Source organism: Halichondria panicea, chromosome 2 (assembly GCF_963675165.1).
Source record: "Halichondria panicea chromosome 2, odHalPani1.1, whole genome shotgun sequence".
Lineage (NCBI taxonomy): Eukaryota > Metazoa > Porifera > Demospongiae > Suberitida > Halichondriidae > Halichondria > Halichondria panicea.
The window spans coordinates 5128761-5150919 of record NC_087378.1 but is presented as its reverse complement, the minus strand read 5'-3'; the positions used below and the strand labels follow the sequence as shown (position 1 = coordinate 5150919).

Genomic DNA, 22159 nt, shown 5'->3' with positions numbered 1-22159 from the left:
ATAATTATCTTCTATCTAAATTTTATTGTGTAAAATTGCAGGCGATGTACTAGCTTTGAGTATGAAGTTAGCAGACGACCAACGACTTCAACTGGGATATTCCATTGTACCAACTAGCATTTCATTCCTGATGACAGGAAATTTAACATCTAAGCTGGAAATTTGGAAAATGGTAAGTGTTCAATAATTATGGTGAAAATCGAATGTTTATTTTTGTTTGTACATGGTACAAGGATCATGATGGAAGAGCTACCAGTTTTCCTTCAGCTCGCCTACAGTTTTCCAGCACTCAGAATGTGGATGAAATCCAATTTGAAATGGCTACTGACTTCATTCAGTTGGTGAGTACACTAGTACAATCTAGGCTACTGACTTCATTCAGTTGGTGAGTACGTACACTAGTACAATCTAACGAGTATATAATTACAGTGGAACCCCTCTATAACGGACACCTTTGGGGAACAATGTTTTGGCCTTTATTACAAAGGTGGTATTTGTTGAGAGGTTGTTTTATACACAAACTGTTCATTTGAGACCTGGGTGCCTGCATGCATGGCCGTTATATAGCAATTGACTGGCCTTTGTTCGGAGGTGGTTGTTAACAGAGGTTCCACTGTAATTCTTATGATAATAAGCTGCACTTATAATTATGTGAATGTATGCAGATGGTTAATGGCATAGAAACCATTTTCTATAAAGATTTTGCACAGTAATGCATGTATAGTTTACTAACACAGATTATAGCTTGTGTTTTCATGATCCAGGAATTGTCTCCCAGTAATTCAATTCTGACAATTGAGTGGGCACTCACTGATAAAAATGGAACATATCGAATGATGCAAAGAGCAAATGTAATGCTGACATTCTCCAGCCAACTTTATACAACAACAGCTACTGCACAATATAGCGAATTAAACAACAACAGTTTGATAGCTGCCATTATCATATTTGTTATTACGTTCATAATAGCCACCATAACAATTGGAATTGTTGTCATAGCAATTTGGATGTGGAAAGTACGAGCTGGGTGGAGGAAAAAAGTCCAGGACGCATTAGCAGCTACATCTCAAAGGAAACAATTGCCTGATGCCAAAAGAATGTGTGGAACAACAACAGGCCGAACCGAAGTAAGGAACAGCAAGGTGAAGCGAGACGTTTCATCCCTTCGTAGAACACACAGTACTACTGGTTTCCCAGCTACAGCTGAACACTATATAAGAGAGAAATGCTATTCAAGACCGAATCAAGCTGTTGCATCATCAATTCCTAAATCTAGAAGCATGCCAGGTCTCTTTGAATCTCAAAGCTTTACTCTACCATTAGAAGAATTTTTGCTTGAACCAAGGCGCAATCTTAATAAAGTCCATACCCGAGTAAAAATGCTAAACTCTCATCCTACCAAAATACAGAGTAGATCTAGCTCTAGTGCTGATCAAAAACGGCTGCTTAAAGCATATAAAGTGGATAATCTGGGCACTACAAGTAGGCAAGAAATGACACCCAAGCAGAATAATTGCATTGTCATTGAAGAAAAATTGAATACTGAGACACAAAGCCAGAGAAACGAACTTGCCTCCTTCGCAGTGCGGAGCATAGCAGCTAGTGCTAAAACCCCAGAACCTGGATCCTCACCAAGAACAGCACTCTGATACTCACCATAAAGTTCACACAAACTATGACAGACATTATTATTATTTTAACACTCACTCAGCATCATGCCCTTAATTTTCATATTATTTATGTGATCACAAATAAATGCTGTTAACATGTAAAACTCACTGAGCAAATAGACAACATTATATATACTATGCTATTATCCTGGTAGATCTCCAGTAAATGCAGATAGTCTATATTCTCTTGACTTTTCACCCTCAATGTCCTTACGCCAGACAAGAGCCTGCATGTAATGAAAATTAAATTTGTTAGTTGGAGATCTGGCAATAAGGCTTAATTGCACAGTACTAGTGTCATTCGAAATCCAATAATTATAAACGGCTGCGTTATACCGAATACGTAAAATGCTTGTACATGCCATTTTCTCGAAGATGCTGAAATCTGGCTTTGAAACTTAATTGGGAACCATAAAAGTACAATGTATGTACCGTATAGCGCTAAATTTCCGAGGCACTTATATTTCGTGAAATGGCCTCTAAAAGCATTTCGTTGCACAATGTTCGTGGAATGACTGCTTACCAGAAGCCACGCCTTTAAATCGTTGCACGTTATAGCAGATAATTCTACAAATTTCGTGGATTTATTCGTGTAGGATTGCTAACCCACGAAATCCGCGAAAATTAAGCCCCTCGAACATTTCGCACTATACGGTATTCTTTTAGGAAGTTCAGTGTAAACCAAAGCAGAAATCATATACTTTGTAGGTTAGACAGCTAATGTTGGGAAGGTCAAATTAGTTATGGTTGGGATAGCTAGCAGCGTCAGTAATGATCAGGTAGATTATATACACGTTGTCAAGGTAACAAGGGTCATACAGTCCCTTCCGTGTTATTTATTACACTTATTACACAGTTGCGTAGCCTTGAGGCATGGTTTGGTAAGGGGTGTTCTATGCAAAATACAGGCAACTCGCCCTCGTTTGAGCCTGTATATTTTATTATAAAACACTTGATCTCATATTAAAATAATGGTAAGTGTATCCAAGCATGCAGATTTTGGGAGTACAGTTGTATAAAAAAATGTACAATTCCAGCGTCCTTATACTAATTGAATTTAAGTTTTGCATTTGCATACAGCATTATTAACACTTGCAGTACAATTTTTAGTCGAACCTCAGCAAGTTTTTTTTCGGCCTGTAATAGTTCATCGGAAGGAGATGATATAAGTCCTGCTTGTTTCCGTAATGTTGCTAGTTCGAGCATGTGTTTGTTGATCCTTGTTCTTAGTTCAGTCTCGCGTACATCTCGAAATGCATTTTGCCTATCAATTGCCTGTATTTGGGAGAGAAGATACTCACTACAGGTATATATCTGATATAGTGTACAGGCATCATGCCAAGTATAATTATAATAACGTATTTCTAGAATGTAGTTGCGGTGAAAAACCTTTCATACAAGTACTGGTAATAGCAAATTTTGATGCTCGCAAAACATTCAAGTACTATGGTATGACGTATGTAGAGATCTATAGATCTATACATAGACCATGCACAAAAAGAACAGCCGGGAAATGCACCAAAAGATAGAAACGAGTGAGCAAGGAGAGCCGTATCAGCCCGTACCGTATATTGAGCTCTAAATGCATACAGTAAAAATTTTTAATGACATTTGCAAGCGTGAGTGCTTTTTTAACTACAGTAAACTCCAATAGACAGATCACAGTGATTCAAGCTAAGTTGGAGTTGATGGAGCACAAAAGGGGGGGGGCTCTAGCCCCGTGAGCCTCCCTCTGCCTACGCCACTTGACGAGAGTAATATACGCTGTCAGTGTTTATGACTAGTCACACTTGCTAATGTACTTTCATTTGCATAAGAGAATTCGAGACAACTGTACTAATAGCTACACTACCAGTGGCGGATCCAGGGGGAGATCCCAGGGTGCCACGGATCCCCCCTTTCAGACTAAGCTATTGTGGCTTTACTACAGCTACCAGCTAGCTATTTATCAGTTTTGTAGCTATTGTAATTTGATTCCATGATTGTACCTGTTGTTCTGATGCACCAACTGCCAAAAGAGTGGTTCAGGTTAGCCTAGGTTAGCTAGTTGACTGTTCGTGGCAGCTAGCTAGCCCTCTACGCAAGTCTATTATGGGATTTACCCTGGCTGAGTATGGGATTTTCCCTAGTCACGTGTGTCCGGAAGTGGGCGTAACCCCAACAAATTTCGCGCTGCGCGCTCGTAGTTTGGAACCCCCCTTTCATTTTTCCTGGATCCACCACTGATTACTCTCATGCATGGTTGTCTGGGAGGCCAGGGGAGTGCTCAAGCCCCAAAGCCCTTTGTTAGACACGCCACTAAAGTATGCAAAATTACATGTATGCGCATACGAGTCTTTGTTTGTGAAACCACACGCTATATAATGGCCAAGAGCTCAGGTCCGGATTGAAACTACAATGACTTCAATGTAAAGCAACCTCTCAGGAGCGACCACCTCTCTACTCCGTATAACGAGCAGCTTTCTAGTCCCCAATAAGCTTTAGCAATGGAAAATAACCTCCCAGAACGGACAGCCACACCCAAAATTAGCAGAAAATTATTGCTGAGATAGCATTATTTTGCACAATCGTGAAAACCTAGCTGTAGCTTGTCCCTACAGCCTTTTCAAAGCTTGTATAAGCTAAAGAAGCAGTAGCAAAGCTCTAAGATTCATTTGTAGCAAGAAATGACTCATAGAGCATACATAGCTGGCAATCGAAACCTCCCAACATACACAGATCAAGTAGACCAAATTTGATTACCTTCAATCTGTTCGTGGACAGTGATTCCCTTAATCTGTTCTCAGTGGAGAAAGTAGCAAATGGAGCTATTTCCTCTGCCTTTTGGTAACCCAATTGTCCATCAACACCCACCTGCTGGTCCTGTTTTCTCTTCAGCTCTCGTGCTTCTTCTCTCCAAACCTTCAGTGTTTCTACTGCCCTGCAGTAGCACAACACACTAATCAGCATGTATTCCCACCAAGTGATAAAATATTCAATGAACATGTATGATAATTATGTCATTATAGTTATACTGTACGTTGTAACATGTGCATGAGTACCCTGGCGAGTGCGCATATTAATTTATCGGCTATATAGAAAAAATAAATTGTCCCAGGTATACCATATAGCGCGAAAATGTCTAGGGGCTTAACTTTCGCTGATTTCATTAGCAATCCTACACGAAAATTAAGTCCATGAAAATGGTTCCAACATGACAAAGATTAAAGGCGTGGCTTCTGGTAAGCATTCATTCCACAAAAATTGTGCAACGAAATGCTTTTAGAGGCCATTCCACGAAATATAAATGCCTCGAAAATGTTGCACTATACGGTAATTGTTGAACATACCATACAGCGTACGTGAGATATCTGAACATTAGCCAAATTTAATAGTGTAGCACTAGCTACATGTATATCGAGCCTAGAGCTATCTACTGCAGAACAGCTATAAAGCTACGTTGCTTGGAATGTACCTTAACGGGATTGTTCGGATATGTAAAATTAAAGCATGCTGCATTAGAATAATGAACATTGCCCAGAAAAATAAGAATTGTGTCCGGGATAATTAGTACACTGTACTTACTTTCTCTTTTCAATTGTAACGCTAATCTCCAACTTTTCCTCAGCACTTAGTTTTGGAGGAGGTGGCTGTTTCTTTATACCCTGGGTGACATTATGTATTTTTGTGCTTGTTTCCATTTTCTTGACACATTTTTTGTTCACTACAAGGCACTCGGGTGAATTAACGCTTCGTTCTTTATTGAAGTGCTTCCTTTTAATTGCAAAACAAGGTGATTGGGGGTGTGCATGTAGTGGTATTTGCTTTGACAGTAATGGTAATGGCAGTCCAAGCTTTGAGGACACATGCAGTCTTTGCATAGAATTAACATCAATATGATGATGAGACGCTGCAATGAATTCATTATAATATTCATTTCATTATGTAGTTATGTAGATCTAATCTTCCTCTTTAGTGATAAAATCTTGTCACCTGTTTCATTTGATGGATTGCTTTCAATATGGGTGGGGGAAGAGTTAGCAGTGTTGGACTCACCGTTGAACATTTGCTCACTATCTTCTTCATACTCTCTCAATAATTTTAGCAAGTGCTGCAAGACTACCTTAGTTCCTTTTTGGACTATGTGCTTGGGAGGATTTTCTAACGGATTGTTTGAGAGGTTCAGACCTGTCAAGTGACGTAGTCTACCCAATTGAGGAGGGAGAGAAATTATGCGGTTGCCTTCCAAGAGTAGAGTTCGCAAATATCTACATATAAAGCAAATTTCGTTACAGAGAGTGAAATTCACCCGTCGGCACGATTCTAACAACAGCTAGGAAAGCATACCTGAGTTTCTCAATTGATGGTGGAATAGAAGTAAGGTGATTATTTCTCAAGTCTAGCCAGCGAAGGTTGGGACAACTAATGAACAGAGACTCTGGTAGTGTTGACAGTTCGTTTCCTTCAATATATAGGCACTGTAGAGAGAGTGTATGAGATAAACTCACAAATTACGGAGGATCTTATACCTTACGGTAGGGCCTAACTGATTACTTGATCAACACTATGAACAAATTAAGCTTTGCGATAAAAGTTACTTCAATACTTTTTCTTACCCCACAGCATGTACTAGATATAATTATAGTCTAGTAGATCTATACACACTCCAATAATAGATCTAGTCTACCTCTAGTTTTTCGCAGTCCTGAAGCTCTGGAAGTTTGCATATTCCTTTTCTGCTGAGATCGAGTGAGAGTACGCTTGCAGACAGCACATATAAATCCTCGAAATTGCATCTTTCCATGGCCTGTGACCCAGCCATTATAAACGAAGTTTTCCAAGATATCGATTGTTACTATAGCTACGGTGTTTATTCTATTTATCCACTTAGTCTTAGATCTATCCCAGAAAATTCATAAACCTGGGAACCTGGATGCGGGAGTGCAAGTCAAGTCAGAAAGCAAGAAGACTCATAACAAGACTAGACCTATGTACGTACGTGTACCTATAGATCTGAAGCGTGATAGATATATCTAGTGGACTGTCCGTCTGTACTATACTGTAGACCCCTTCAGCTAGCTAGATCTAGATCTATTAATTTTTTTTCTTTTAATTCCTGGTCTATACATGTAGATATATCTAAGTACGTACTAGGTAAGGTGACTGACTTACTAGAGCTAGTACCTGTGCATGTTTACGTACGTTTGTAGTTCTAAATGTAGACGTTTGAAGCCACTACAAATCAAACTCAGAGAAAGCTAGCTAATGGGGAGAATAGGTTATGATTGTCTTTGCTTACATGTACATATTTAATTATACTATTTACGCTTCATTTTGAACATACTTATTATTCATTAGTGTGTGACAATCGATTCTCGTGAAGTCGTATCTAATATAAGAAGATTTGAAGCCATGGGAACATGTATGTCCAATGAACCTGATGTGGACTTCAGTGGCCCAGGTATGTTGACACCACTGAATTTGCTGTTACACAACCAGTTTTGTAATGACACCTACACTTTAAAGCCTTGTTACGTATAAAATTGTGTGTAGTCACTTTACAGTCAGTGATTTACATTCATGCCAAGCCTTATGCATACATGTACTCGCAATTGAAAAACATCAGTTTCCATGTTTCCTGTTCTGCAGTTGATTTTGATCACTTCCACATTCTCCGAGCAATTGGGAAGGGTGCTTTTGGGAAGGTAAATAATTCTGTGTCACAGTAATATTGCCTTGTTAAGTGAACATTACTTAATCCATATATAGTGCGATTGCGTGTAGGCGATTTGTTTATGTTTACCACTTGTGTATAGGTTTGTATTGTCAAGAAAAGAGACACGAAAGTGATGTTTGCCATGAAGTACATGAATAAAGTTCAGATAATCCGGAAGCATGCTGTTGAAAATGTCTTTCGGGAGATCAAAATCTTGCAGATACTAGAACACCCTTTTCTGGTCAATTTGTGGTTTACCTTTCAGGACAGAGAGGATATCTTCATGGTGTTGGATCTAATGCTCGGTAATCTCTTACTTAACTACTATATACATAATAATAGTACACGTACTTCCAGTATTAATTTCATATACACATGCTTCTGTTTGTGTTCCCGAGCTAGATGTACAAAATACATTAAGTAGTACCCTTTACTGTTTTGCAAGTACTGTACATGAAAACCTCGATTATCCGGACACCGTCCTTGGTTAGAGCAGGAGCCCATAAATCATAGCCACTTACGAAACGTGATCCCCGTAGTCAGCTGCTCCTTCTCTTTTTATGGGCTCCTGGTTAGAGGCAGGCCGGATAACTGAATATGCCAGATAATCGAATGGATAAACTATATGCATAAATTTTTTTGATCCACCAACTTAATTGATAAGCAGCAGTGCACATGGGCGTCTGCGCATGCGCAGAAGATAAACATTCCTATGTCCATGGTAACAGCTGTTAATTGTGCATGCGCACTAAAGGACATGCCCTTTTCAGAGAAAATTGTCAAGCCAGATAATCAAGGTTCCGGATAATCGGATTCTACTGTACTAGGTTTGATTGTTCACAGTTAAGATTGCCATTGTAGTCATTTTCATTGTAGTTATTTTCATTGTACATGTATTTCAGAGATTATTGTTTTAACCCTTGGCAACTTCCTATTTGATCTGGATTTGCACACAGTATATTTACATGTAATTAACCCGAGGCGCGCCACAGGTTATAGTAGTCGGTCAGTCGATCTGTCTGTCTGTCGTTCTGTGTATTCTGAGTGTACTCACCTAGATGCGATAGCACAGTGTTTGTACCATGGATAGCCTCAACACAACAAGGTAGTAGTTTTAAATTTGGCAGATTTTGATGTTAATCAAAGCTTTGTTGTCGAATAAAAGCTAAGAAGCTAAAAATCTCGCCTAGATGTACACGCGGCTTTGACTCGAGGCTTGTATAGACTCACTAAACCTCAAATTAACGTCGAGTGTTTGCACTTCAGTGCTCTTGTTAACTACTGTGATTCAGTAGAACCTCGATTGTCTAGACACCTTTGTTCCAGAGGTAGGTCGAAAAACTGATAAGCTAATGGATAAACCATGCCTCGATCCACCCACATAATATTGATATATCAGTGCAAATGTAGAGGATATGTGGTCGTCTGTTTGCACAGAAGATATCTCCATAGTAACAGTTGTTGTGTGCAGGTATTAGTTAACTTTCACCCTATTGTAGAAAACGTTGCCCAGCCAGATAATCGAAGATTGTAGCAACAAGATATTTTTGAAACTATCTTGACCAAGTTGCATAGTACATGTACATGTACGTATATTTTTACATGTATAATTATGGTTCACAATCAATCTCTTTTTTTTATATTGTGTCACATAATTCTGCGTATAATAAATAATTATATAACTGTAATAATTATGCCTCGGTGTGCATATGCGCAAGCGAGGTATACGGTTGTGTGTGTGTGTCTGTCTGTGTGTGTAGACTGCTACAGCTGCTCAAGGATCAATAAAGTGCAAGTAAGAGTTCTATAGGCTTCTAGTCTTTTCTTGGATTTTAATTCGTGGATTTGCAAAATAATGCTTGGCTCTGGAGTATGCCCAGTTTTGCTTAATGCCATTGCAGCCTTTTCAGAAGAGTGCGAAGAAAAACTTGTTATACAGTGTTGCTACTCTACTTAGTAGTCAGCTCTGCATTAGAACGCTAACTATTGGTAGCTGCAAGAGTGAAAAGAGAGCTGCAAGGCTCAACACTGCACTGATGCAGCCATTAATTAATCTTAGACTTTGTACTTTTGGCTCATGATCGATCATTAATTATGCCTCGAGACGTAGCCGCACGAGGGATACGGTAAAGCTGACTGTGTGTGTGTGTGTGTGTGTGTGTGTGTGTGTGTGTGTGTGTCTGTCTGTCTGTGTGTCTGTTCCAGCTGTAACTGCTCAACGGTTACAATGCGACGAAAACTAACAGCTTCTATAGGCTTCTAGCCACGTTCTCTTGGATTTTGATTCGTGAATTAGCAAACTAGCTTCTTTCTCGAGTTATGGCTAGTTTGACTCACAGTGAAGCTGTTGCAGTCTCTTCAGAACCTTTCATAGCATCATCTGTTCGCATAAACTTTCTATTCAACTTATAAGTTAGTCTTGCACTAAAGCGCTAGCTTTTTGTTAGCTACAAGAGCCAGAAAGAGCTTCTAAAGAAGCTAGCTAGCTACTTTAGTAGCCATTATTGAACTTGTAGACACACCCCTTATTCCTGGATGTAATGCGCATGCGCGCTCAATACCACATGTAAGAGAATCCAATTTGAACCCCAGATCCTGGCAGAATCAATTTTCTTCTTTGTTGAGGTCCTGGAAAGCCACAAACCAACCTTTTCTGATAACTCTTTTTAGACTGCTGGTTATAGATACTACTTTCTGTGATTGAATTCTGCTTATCTCACAGACTACTGACCTTTGACAAAGGTTTGCTCCCACTGTTTGGCTACAGGCCATTTAAGACGATCAGTATGCACTATTAACTAGTACTGTGGACACCTCTTTCTTGTGAAACAATTAAAGCACATTGCAAATTATTTACCTCTTCCATAACACTCTAATACTTTTGAGCGAAAGCAAAAACATGGCGAGAGGGTGTGCTTGCAACACTCGTAATTATAATGTTATTAATTACTATAATTATAGCAGGTAATTTTCGTTTGTGCAAATTATCGTTTTTAACAACAATCATGGTCGATCATTTCCCACTCTTTGAGTTTCCCTGTGATTCGATTCTGCCTGCATGCAGCACAATTTCAGAAATGTTCGTCATAATAATTATGATGTGTGTATTAAGCTATTGCTAATAGCTAGTAACTTTATGTTATGTAGCTTTGACACCTCCACCGAGGCATCAGCACTCGCGGTTCTTTCATTCAGACAGTTTCTTAATTAAGCGAACCTGCTTGTATTGTCAAGAGATGTCCAGTAATGAATTTATTGGTACTTTAATTATCTATACAATAATTATGTACAATAAAAATCATGTGGTCGTGATCAAAACTCTTTGTAACGTGATACTGTTTCTACTCCTACATGTACCGTACCCTCGCGAAAATAATCCCATCTTGAATAAACGCCCATCCCCTCTTTTGCTTCGAAGTTCTTGCACGAGGGTATTTTCACTTGACTGTAAGCCCACCCAGAATGAAGAGTTTGAACATGCGCAGTAGCTAAATGCCACATGTTTACAAGGAAGTTTTAGGTAGTAGCTAGTAAGACTATACATTCCTTGCTGGACCAAGATTAGACATATAACTTCTCTGTATGGATCTATTTGCCCTTGAAGATGTATATGCAGGGAAAGGGAAACACAAAGTCAAATCTGAGAAGAAAGTTATCACCCAGGCCAATTTTGCAGGTTACCTTACCTTGGTTTTCTGAAACAAAGTACCTGATAGCTGCTCTGTAGGAGTATGACCTACCATCCTTTGGGAAGTTTCTGCTACATCTGACATTGACAAGCAACGAATAGAGTCAGAGTCCACTTCTTCATGTTCATTCTCTTGTTATGCTTTAATCATACTCATGCATTAGTTTATAACATTGTTGTTGTCAATGAAATGTTCATACTATAGGTGACATACCGTACCCTCGCGAAAATAGGCCCACCCTTTTCTGCAAGAAGTTTAGGCTTATTAGGGGACTGGGCGTTTAATCGCGAATGGTGAGTTTTTATTCAAATATATGCCCACCCGCGGCCTCAAATCGAGGTTTACACTTTGCTCTATGACAATCTTCATTAATTTATTGTATTTTATTAGGGGACTGGGCGTTTAATCGCGAATGGCGAGTTTTTATTCAAATATACGCCCACCCGCGGCCTCAAATCGAGGTTTACACTTTGCTCTATTGTAAAATACAATAAATTAATGAAGATTGTCATAGAGCAAAGTGTAAACCTCGATTTGAGGCCGCGGGTGGGCGTATATTTGAATAAAAACTCGCCATTCGCGATTAAACGCCCAGTCCCCTAATAAGCCTAAACTTCTTGCAGAAAAGGGTGGGCCTATTTTCGCGAGGGTGCGGTATGTCACCTATATTCAGTATTGTCAATGTTTATCGCGTGCATGTACTGTACATAATTATAATTAAGCCAATGCATGGTGTAGTGGCTCTCGCTGTCCTAGATCTTGTACAAACCAAGTTGTGGTGTCAGTAATGGGTTTGCATAACAACTGGTCTACGCACTGGTTGTAGTACATAATACCTGAAAGAGGGTAAATCTGAGTTAACGTAATATTTCCTCGATTAATTGCCTGGTCTGAATTGTCTTGAACCTGTCTTGATTAAACGCTGGGTATGTAATAAACTGATATAACAAATAAACGCCGACTAAATAAAATACTAAGCTATGTTTGATCAAATACCAGTCCCATTTAAATGCCTGGCCCTAGAACCTCAATAAGTAGACCATGATCTATGTATTTGTGCTTTCGCTTTGATCTTATCAGCTTACTTACATGTATAATAATGAGGTTTCTAAAACACTTGCTCGCAGGTCATCTATTTCACTTTAGAAACCTGGAAGGTCAGAGTTCACCCAAACTCATAACTTACACTACTTATCCAAGCAAGCTAGCCGGCTGTTGGAAGTCCCCTAGCTGTGTTACCTAAGAATTAATGGATAGTATTCCCCATACTGGCATTGGAGTTCCTAAAAGTACATCATTGAAGCAAATGAATAGGAATCTGCTCCGTTTACGCTGTTTGACCAACTCTCTAGATACATGTGTACGTTTTTATATGCTACAAGGGACTTCCACATCTAGGAAAAATCGCTGACTTCTCAGACTCTTGCGTAGCAGAATCTGTTGATATAACTTAGCTATTCTAATTAGCTCTGTACTAGAACGCTAGCTATTGGTAGCAAAGCCACGCTGTTTCATTAGCTTGCAGCTGTTAATTATGAACTTCAACTATCGGCATCCTTTTTAGTAACAATCATGGTCGATCATTTCACTCTTTTTTCACCATTCCCTGCATGCAAATGTAATACATTGTATTAAACTTTAAATCATCAGTTAAATAGAAAGTTTGTGCCAACAGGATGATGCTAAAGATTCTGAGGATACTGCAGCAGCCTTCTTCACTGTAAGTAAAATTAGCCAATCTCGAGGAATAAGCTTTATTCATTAATCAAAATCTGAGAGAACATGACTAGAAGCCTATAGAAGCTGTTAGTTTTCGTCGTATTGCAACCGATAAGCTGTTATAGCTGGAATACACGTGTTGCAATGACACACACATGCACAAACAGTCAACTTACCGTATTCCCCGTGCGGCTACGCTCTTGAGGCATAACTACTCCAGTTCAATAAAAACAACGGAAGGTGCGAATTTTGAACTTGATTTCTAGCCACACTACATCAGTAAAACTGAAGATGCCCTTAAACTAAGCAATATAAATGAGTACAGACATTCAAGAATTACAGTTATAGAAATCAACTAACACAAAGAAGGATACCTGAAAACACCTCAACTGCTTGTAACCATAATTATTATATTTAAAGCATACAAAGTTAGATGTATGTAAATGTATGTGAATGTATGTGGACGCAGTAGCTATCATACTGGCTATAAAAAAATTAACTGCTAGACATAAATAAACATACATGTATAGAACATTTTGCTGGTTAACTGTTTTCAATACCCTGTTAGTATGTAACAATGCCGGCTATGGACACTCAGTCATACAACTAGTACCTAAATGCAATTTTAGGGGGAGGGGGGATTGGAGCCAGATATAATTTATAGCGATTCTTTTCCAACAGCAAATCATCTAACACAAAGTTATTAACTCGAGTCGTGTGGGCGGCCATGGGTTATTGTAATCGTCTAGTCTATTGTATATTCTGAATCTGCCATAGCACTGCATTTACAGCATGGATAGCCTCTATGCAACAAGTTAACAGTGGAAGATTTTGATGTTAAGGTTAATTAAGGCTTCGTTGTTGAATAAAAGCGAGCGAAAACTAAGAAGCTTATCTTGCACATTGGACGGTATAGAGCTAGCTAGATAGTACGTAGCTTTATTTTGAGGCACTGTATTACACATGCGCACTATTGCCACGTAGAGCCCCTTTTGTTTTCATGGGAAGAGACTCCGAGCTTCTTTGCTGGCTCTACTCTGAGCGTACCCCGCCCCCGCTTGTAGCACTCTTGGCCTCTTTGCTGGCTCTGTTGGATCCTACTAACGTCCAGGACTCCCAGTGTACATCAAGTGCCTTATTTGTACGCGCAGACAACCATGTGGCACTGCTGTTTATCAATAAAGTGGGTGGATCAAGGCATGGTTTATCTATTCGATTATCCGGTTATCCGGCCTGCCTCTGGAACCAAGGTGTCCGGATAATCAAGGTTCTACTGAATTGATTTTCATATAATTTGTACAACAATCTGGTTGGGAGACGCAAAAGCGCTGAGGATGATAGCACTTCAACCTGCTATCGTACATTCTGGTGACAACTGATTCTTTGCTTGCCAGTTCTTCATTTTCTGGTAGCGGGGGTCAATAATTGTCCCAAGATACTATCCGTAATCTAGGGGCGTTTCATATCCATGTCCCTATAAATATGCTTAGATACTACTGGAGAGAAGATGCCACAGTAAATTCTAGCGTAGAATTACCCTAAGGTGAACAAATTTTCTGGTATAAACCCTGAGGCACTGTACATTTAATTGATAAATGTCCCATTGGATTGGCTGCTATACATCCAGCCTACTATACCGTAGAAACTAAATTATTAGCCTACGCTCTAATGGGGCAGAGCTCTTGAGAATGTGCTTATGATGCAGTGACTCTTCCAGCTACCAATAGCTAGCGTTCTAGTGCAGAGCTAACTACTAAGTAGAATAGCTAAGTTATATTAACAGATTTTGCTATGCAAAAGTCTGAAGAATCTGCAACAGCCTTCAAAGTGAGCAAAAGTAAGTAACACGAGGCGCGTGGGCGGCCACGGGTATAGTAGTCGTTTGGTTTGTCTGTCGGTCTGATTTCTGAGCCTGCTCGCCTGGATGCCACAGCACTGCGTTTACAGCATGGATAGCCTTCACATAACAAGTTTTTAGTTTTAATAGTGGATATGTTAAAGCTTCATTGTCAAGCTAAGAAGGTTGAACTTGCACGTTGGCTGCATGGTCTCTAGCTACAGGCGTCCTTTAATCGAGGTACATATATACAACTGAAGTGATCCTGTACCGGGAACAATGGAAAAGAATTTTATTGCTCATCTTACTTGCTACTTAGCCAGCTTCCATGCTTCATATGTTTGTTGTATCCATGTAAACAGCCGAGGGTTAGCACTTCAGTGCTCTAGTTTTGTAAATCCAAGAAAACATGACTAGAAGCCTATAGAAAGACTTACTTGCATTGCACTTCATTAACCCGAGGCCTGCCGCGGCGACTTAGGTAATAATTACCCGAGGCGCGTGGGCGGCCACGGGTATAGTAGTCTGTTGGTTTGTTACCCGAGGCGCGCGTGGGCGGCCACGGGTATAGTAGTCTGTTGGTTTGTTTGTTTGTTACCCGAGGCGCGTGGGCGGCCACGGGTATAGTAGTCTGTTGGTTTGTTTGTTTGTTTGTTTGTTTGTCTGTTTGTCACGAGTATATCTACTCACCTGGATGCCATAGCGCTGCGTTTGCAGCATAGGTAGCCTTCACAGAACAATATCTTGATTTAAATAGTTTGTCGAGCAAAAGCTAAGAAGCTTGAATAAGCTTGTGACTAGGTCTGCTTACATGGATGTTCTAGCACTGCGTTTACAGCATGAGTAGCCTCCACACAACAAGTTAGTACTTTTGATAGTGGCAGCTTTCGGTGTTAAAGCTCCTTTGTCTAATAAAAGCGAGCAAAATGTAGCTTGAACAGAACTTGCACATGCGTTACTTATAACTGAAGTGATCCTGTACCAAGAACGATGGAACAGGGTCACTAAAGTAGAAAGCTGTATATACCAGGAACATGGAACACTAAAGTAGAAGCTTGAATTATAGCTCCTGCTGCTGACTGGGATCCTACTCCATGCAGAACCTGGAGCCATACTTCTCTGAGACTCCAGGCTTCTTTACTGTGATCCTAATCCACAGTGCATATATCTATAGTACTCAAATGTTTCAGCATGCCTCCAGTCTGGTTTAGTTTTATTGCTCCTGAGTTGCTGTGCAAGTCATACATGATAACAACATCACTACATGCACTGCATTATATTTCTGGTTTCTTTATAATCATGTCACCAGCCGAGGGTTTGCACTTTAGTGCTCTAGTTATAGCAGTCGGTCTGTCTGTCTGTCTGTCTGTCTGCCTGTCTGTCGTTTTGTGTGTTCTAAATCTGCTTCACCTGGATGTGATAGCGCGTATTTGTACCGTGGATAGCCTCAACACAACAAGGTAGTAGTTTTTAATTTAGCAGATTTTGATGTTAAAGCCTCGTTGTCGAATGAAAAAGAACCTAAGAAGCTTGTTGGCCTAAATGTACATGCGGCTTTGACTCGAGGCTGTATAGACTTCACTAAACCCCATATTAACGGCGAGGGTTTGCACTTCAGTGCTCTAGTTTATCATTGAGCAGCTGTAACACTCTGCACACAAACATACTCACACAGACGCATTACCGTATACCTTGCTGCGCATGCGCACCTGAGGCATAGCTAGGGTATGAGTTCATCTCATCTAAGACTCACATTTCTCTCAGCATGATCAGACAAAATAACAGTGTACCCAAAGAAATGGACATCACTAGCTATGTAGCTACATGCACTGTACGAGAGCTGCTAAATTGGAAATGGAAAAAAGGCTTAGAGTGCAGTAATGAACTTCTACCGTATGTATAATTAATTTATAGCTACATACATTCAACAAGAAACAACTCGGAAGCCTTTTCTTAATTGCCTGTAATAAACAGGAGGCTACCCTGGTTCGAATTAATATAAGCCTTTCCTTCATGTGAAAATAAACGGTGCAGCCACTCGATCCCCCTCCAATAAATTAATCAGCCCCTCCCTCCAGTCCTGAGCACCAGACCAAACAACAGTCGTATCTGTACTTGTTAGCGCATGCATGTTACATAAAATGCTACAGCTTAGCTACAGTTTGTAGAAGCGTTTAATTAGGAATAGAACCTGTTTCTATTTTAGATCTAGCCTGTCTAGCATCTTAGCTAACTATTAAATTTTTTGGCTGTACCGAGAAAGGGCTGAAACAGTACTAGGCCAGGCTTACCAAAGCGAGCGAAGGTAAAAATTTACTGCAAATGGTTACTCCTTGAGCGTTACATTAACTGGATTCTGTCTATTGAATAAAGAAGTTGGTGTAGTGAGCAACGCTCAGCCTCTTCTCCCCGTGTTTCTACTCCTACCTTCTCATCCCCCAAAAGAGCGAAAAAAATTGTGTTTCCAGCTTCCTTCTGCCATTATAGACTTTCTGTTTTTCATGCATGACATTGACATTCTATTTATTTCGAAAGCACCATTATTGTACATAACTTAATTATGCTTGAGGGCCAAAGTTATTATGAGCAATTCATGTCGCCCTTGATGTATCAATTCCAGGTGTGAAAACATAAACAATTAAATTATCATTTGCAAGTTTATGGTACAACTGGTACTGCTGTTACAACAGTTCATACAACTACAAGGCGTATTTAGAAATGTGTGTGGTAAGTAAAACTGCATAAAATAGTAGCTCTACCTTAATTCATCTCAGGGTACCTACCGCAGCTGATTCTGAGCATTCAAATATAGTTTTGCTGTAGCTGTATAGGCTAATATCACGTGACATTGAGAAGCCATAGTCTAAGTGACCAAATTCTCAGTATTTCCGTTGATTTAGAAATCTTCAGGATGCTTCAATTGATCCGAATCATAGCGAAAATCTGCACTATCAATTTAGAGCTGAAAGGAACGTTTAGGCAACCGCTTTTAGAGCTTAAAAAGGTATTTAAGTAGCAAAAATGTTTACACACAAAACATATTAAAAATCAGGGTGGCTGCGTTTTAGTCCTTAGGTTACCAGAGGTTGCTGTGCAAAATTGTGTGCTCTAGGTTTGACATCCTAGTCAATGCGTGCTTATACATGCACATACATACTTTAACTTAAAGTTAAACAGTGCCTGCATGTGGTCACTTACAGTATCATGCATTCCTCCAGACAGTGACTTACTCGGTATCCTGCTCTTTAGCGATGGAGCTCATGCAAATACATAATACACTCCCAACTACAGGTGTTTGCATGCGCGTGTAATGTAATGTATTAATTGTCGCAAATATTATCACATATACTCTTTATGCAGGCGGGGATATCAGCTTCCATCTTGAGAAAGAAGTTCGGTTCGATGTTTCTCGTGTCAGACTTTATGTGGCTGAGTTAGCACTGGCACTTGAGTACCTTAAAGAAAAGAGCATAATCCACCGAGACTTGAAGCCTGCTAATGTTCTATTGGACTCAGAAGGCCATGCTCATTTAACAGATTTTAATGTAGCATGTATCGTTCGGCCAGGAATGTCGGTCACATCAATAACTGGAACAAAACCATACATGGGTAAATATTCATTATCTATAATGGAAAGTTAACTAAGGGAATCAAACTGCTGAGACATAGGCATCATGTGTACAAGTGTTATAGTAATTACAATATACCTACAGCTCCGGAGGTACTCCGTCCTGTAGGAGAGGGGTACTCATTTGCAGTTGACTGGTGGAGTCTTGGTGTGTCTGCATATGAGATGCTGCGAGGCCAACGACCATTCCATGTGGATAGGACAATGAGCAATGAAGATATTTACAATCAAATGAAACACACACGGCCAACCGCCTCTACAAAGTGGGACCGTCATACCTGTGACATGCTCAAAATGGTGATTCTATGTCTGCATTCAAGTATGCTTCAATTGTGTTTGTGATTTCAGATGACTTGGTGCTCATCTTGTTGTTATGCTACCATTATAATATAATTATTATAATTATGTCTACTTTCAGTTACTGCATCCTGACGAAGACAAGAGAGTTCAGACTGTTGATCAACTACAACAGCTACGTTTCTTTGAAGAGCTTTCTTTTGACGATGTGCGGGAGAGAAACATTACACCTTCATTTATTCCACCAGTAAGTTGCATAATTATGCCTCGAGGTATACGATATGTGTTTGTCTGTCTAAAACTACAGCTGCTCAGTAATCAATGAAGTGCAAGTAAGAGTTTCTATATAGACTTCTAGTCACTGGCAGGTGTTCTTGGATTTCAATTTGTGGATTTGCAAAATAATGCTTCGTTCTTGAGTTATCCGTAGTACCTAGTTTTGCTTACTTTGAATCCCATTGCAGCCTTTTCAAAATAGTGTGTTGTAAAACTTGTCCATAGAGTGTTACTACTATAGTATTTAACACACACTGCACTAAAACGCTAGCTATTGGTAGCTGCAGAAGCTGCACTGCACTGAGCTTGAGATGAGAGCGGCCAGTAATTATGGACTTTGAACTTTTGGCATCCTTTTTAGCAACAATTTTCGTCAACCATTTCCCACTCTTTTGCAGCATTCCCTGCAATGTCGATTGTGCATGTGTGTATTAGCTTCATGTAGAGTAAAAGGTCTAGCAAAGCTTTGTCAACTCCACCAATGTACTTTCGTTAAAATTAATAAGTTTTACCTTTGTGGTTTGGGTGTATATTTGATGCCGTCTGCTTTAGACTGCTTATCAGTGTATTTGAAGACTATTTATTACCCGAGGCGCGCGTGAGCGGCCACAGGTATACTGTACCCTCACGAAAGTACGCCCACCCTTTTCTGCAAGAAGTGTAGGCTTATTAGGAGACTGGGCGTTTAATCGCAAACGGCGAGTTTTCATTCGAAAATACGCCCACCCGCGGCCTCAAATCGAGGTTTACACTTCGCTCTGTATATAACAATTCTTTATTAATTATTGTCTTTTCACAAGTATGAACATTTCATTGACAACAACAATGTTATAAACTAATGCATGGGTATGATTAAAGCATGATAAGAGAATGAACATGAAGAAGTGGACTCTGACTCTATTCGTTGCTTGTCGATGTCAGATATAGCAGAAACTTCCCAAAGGATGGTAGGACATACTGCTACAGAGCAGCTATCAGGTACTTTGTTTCAGAAAACTAACTTGCAAAATTAGCCTATGTGATAACTTTCTTGGACTTTGTGTTTTCCTTTCTCAGCGTATAGAACTACTTGTTCCTTGCATATACATCTTCAAGGGCAAACAGATCCATACAGAGAAAGTTATATGTCTGATCTTGGTCCAGCAAGGAGTATAGTCTTACTAGCTAGCCTAAAACTTCCTTTCTTCACTAGTGAACATGTGGCTGAATCATACTGCGCATGCTCAACTCTTATAATCAAGTGAAAATACCCTCGTGCAAGAACTTCGAAGCAAAAGAGGGGGTGGGCGTTTATTCAAGATGGGCTTATTTTCGCGATGGTACGGTAGTAGTCCGTTGGTTTGTTTGTTTCTTTTGTCTCTCTGTTTGTAATTTATGAGCCTGCTCACCTGCATGCCATACATGCAGCTCTGCGTTTACAGCATGGATAGCCTTCACACAACAAGTTATTAGTTTTAACAATAACAGATTTCGACGTTAAACCTTTTAAAAGCAAAGCAAAAGCGAAGAAACTTGAACATGCACGTTGGCTAGCTTTACACGCGACCTTTATTCGAGGTAGATCTACATATTTGCAGCTGAAGTGATCCTTTACCAGTCTCTATTAAAAATACATGTAGTTTTTGCTTCTTTATTATTGTATACAATAGATGCATGTACTCCAGTCTTTTATTCCCAGTTATAGATACACACTTTCTTCTCATTTTTTAAACTACTTTCTGTTAAATTCTCTCTAACTATTCTACAGACTATGCCTTTGACAATACTTTTGGTGCGAAAGCAAAACATGGCAAGAGGCATTAGGACAGCACAGCTTGCATCACTCGTTACAACAGTAGTATAATCCTTTGATGTATGATCGCAATGTGCAACAAGTATGTATGCATACTGTGTATTGATACTTTGGGGCGTAGCAGGAGGATAAGTAAAATTGTTTTTACGTGTCTGTTCTAGCTGTAACGCTTCACGGTTGCAATTCAAGTACAAGTAAGATCTTCTATAGGCTTCTAGCCACATTTAGATTTCCAAAACTATAGCTGCTTTTCTTGAGTTATGGCAGGCTATAGTTTTACATACCAATGAAGCTGTTGCAGCCTCTCACTAAAGCGCTAGTCTAGCACCTAAGATGGCAAGAAAAAGCAACCATTGTGAACTTTGACCTTTTTGCAAACCCTTTCATGCACATACTTCGTAGATCCATATCCCTTTCATTTTATGCATAGCTATTTCTTATTCTTAATTGATCAGACTGTACTATAATCATTTCTTTCCCAGTAGCAGTTCGGGAGGCAAACATTTCGTGGTTGAATTCCTAGCACAATGAATGCAATCATTGACCACGCCCGTTTAGTTAGTTTATATGTACATCAACCTGCAGTGCACCTACCCACGACAATATATCCACAAATGTTTTGTTCCTGAAAATTACCGACTATACGGTACTTTGTGAGCAAAACAATTATATGCCTGAGGCATTTAGTTTGGACACTCATATTAAGTGTGGCATAATCTCATTTGTAACCTCCATTTACCTATATCCTTTTTTGTAGCACAATCGTATAAATTGTGATCCAACACACGAGTTGGAGGAAATGATTGTCGAGCCTAACCCCCTACACAAGAAGCATCATCGGCTAAGCAAACGAAATGTGTGTACCTTACTGTCAATGTGGTACTAGCTGCATGTATAATTATTTGATGTGTGCACATAAATACTATCTGTTGAGTGTAGTCTGTTGAGTGTAGTCTTTTGTGTTCTCAGCACAAGAGTGAGGATGATATGATTGAACACCAGCTGGAGATAATTGACAAACGGTTCAGAGTTTACAACAGAGACAGGGAAAGTGGAGATACTGCTCCTAAGTAAGTATACTGGGTAGCTTTACCCACTACTGTATATAGACACTGTATTTTAATACCTCCGGATAAGTTAGCACTGTTGGCAACGTTTTGTAGTGACACTACAGAGGGCTCTGTGCCACCACCTGATAGTAATGATGTCGATCATCCTGTTGAAGCATCCTCAGATATTCAGAAAATGGAGGATCAGGTAGAGTCATCACTGACCAACAAGATTCCGCTGCCTACAGAAAGAACAATTTCTGGTGACACTATCGTTTCAGTGACTAGCGACTCAGCAGGACTCATTCCTGCATGATTCAGATGTATTGATCCCTACTGCCAAAATGAAACTGTCTGTGTACTTTCGTGTCTTTTTTGTACTGTAATAGCCATGCAATGTTGTTAGTTTTCCAAGTAAGTACACTAGCTCGTTGTGTTTACCAAATTTTAACCTGCACATTTAAAAATTGAATTGTACATACAATTATTATGACAGTAACTACTACA

The 22159-nt window shown here is 39.7% G+C and overlaps 3 protein-coding genes across 5 annotated transcripts in view; 2 read left to right on the top strand and 1 right to left on the bottom strand.

The window, feature by feature from the left end:
- The window catches only part of LOC135331185 (extracellular matrix organizing protein FRAS1-like), a 12595-nt gene extending 10821 nt beyond the window's left edge, over positions 1-1774 (top strand). Inside the window, exons 11-13 of the mRNA XM_064526252.1 lie at positions 42-172; positions 234-341; positions 765-1774. Of these exons, the coding sequence (XP_064382322.1) occupies positions 42-172; positions 234-341; positions 765-1649 (1124 nt within the window). The 3' untranslated portion in view covers positions 1650-1774. The remainder of the gene's footprint in view (positions 1-41; positions 173-233; positions 342-764) is intronic.
- Positions 1714-6524, bottom strand: LOC135331191 (leucine-rich repeat-containing protein 27-like). 3 transcript variants are annotated; one of them, XM_064526269.1, is made up of 7 exons: positions 6337-6524; positions 5997-6127; positions 5643-5917; positions 5235-5559; positions 4413-4590; positions 2787-2945; positions 1714-1897 (listed from the first exon to the last, which is right to left on the bottom strand). In XM_064526269.1, exons 1-7 carry the CDS (start codon positions 6469-6471, stop codon positions 1814-1816), a joined length of 1287 nt encoding a protein of 428 aa, XP_064382339.1. In that variant the 5' UTR covers positions 6472-6524; the 3' UTR covers positions 1714-1813. The 3 variants fall into 3 exon arrangements, with proteins under 3 accessions (XP_064382339.1, XP_064382341.1, XP_064382340.1); XM_064526271.1 differs by having other exon boundaries at positions 4524-4590; XM_064526270.1 differs by having other exon boundaries at positions 5706-5917.
- On the top strand, positions 6491-22159 carry LOC135331190 (serine/threonine-protein kinase 32A-like). The gene is made up of 10 exons (XM_064526268.1): positions 6491-6640; positions 7008-7110; positions 7299-7354; positions 7466-7670; positions 17971-18219; positions 18324-18535; positions 18657-18782; positions 21361-21459; positions 21573-21673; positions 21767-22159. Exons 2-10 carry the CDS (start codon positions 7062-7064, stop codon positions 21966-21968), a joined length of 1299 nt encoding a protein of 432 aa, XP_064382338.1. The 5' UTR covers positions 6491-6640; positions 7008-7061; the 3' UTR covers positions 21969-22159.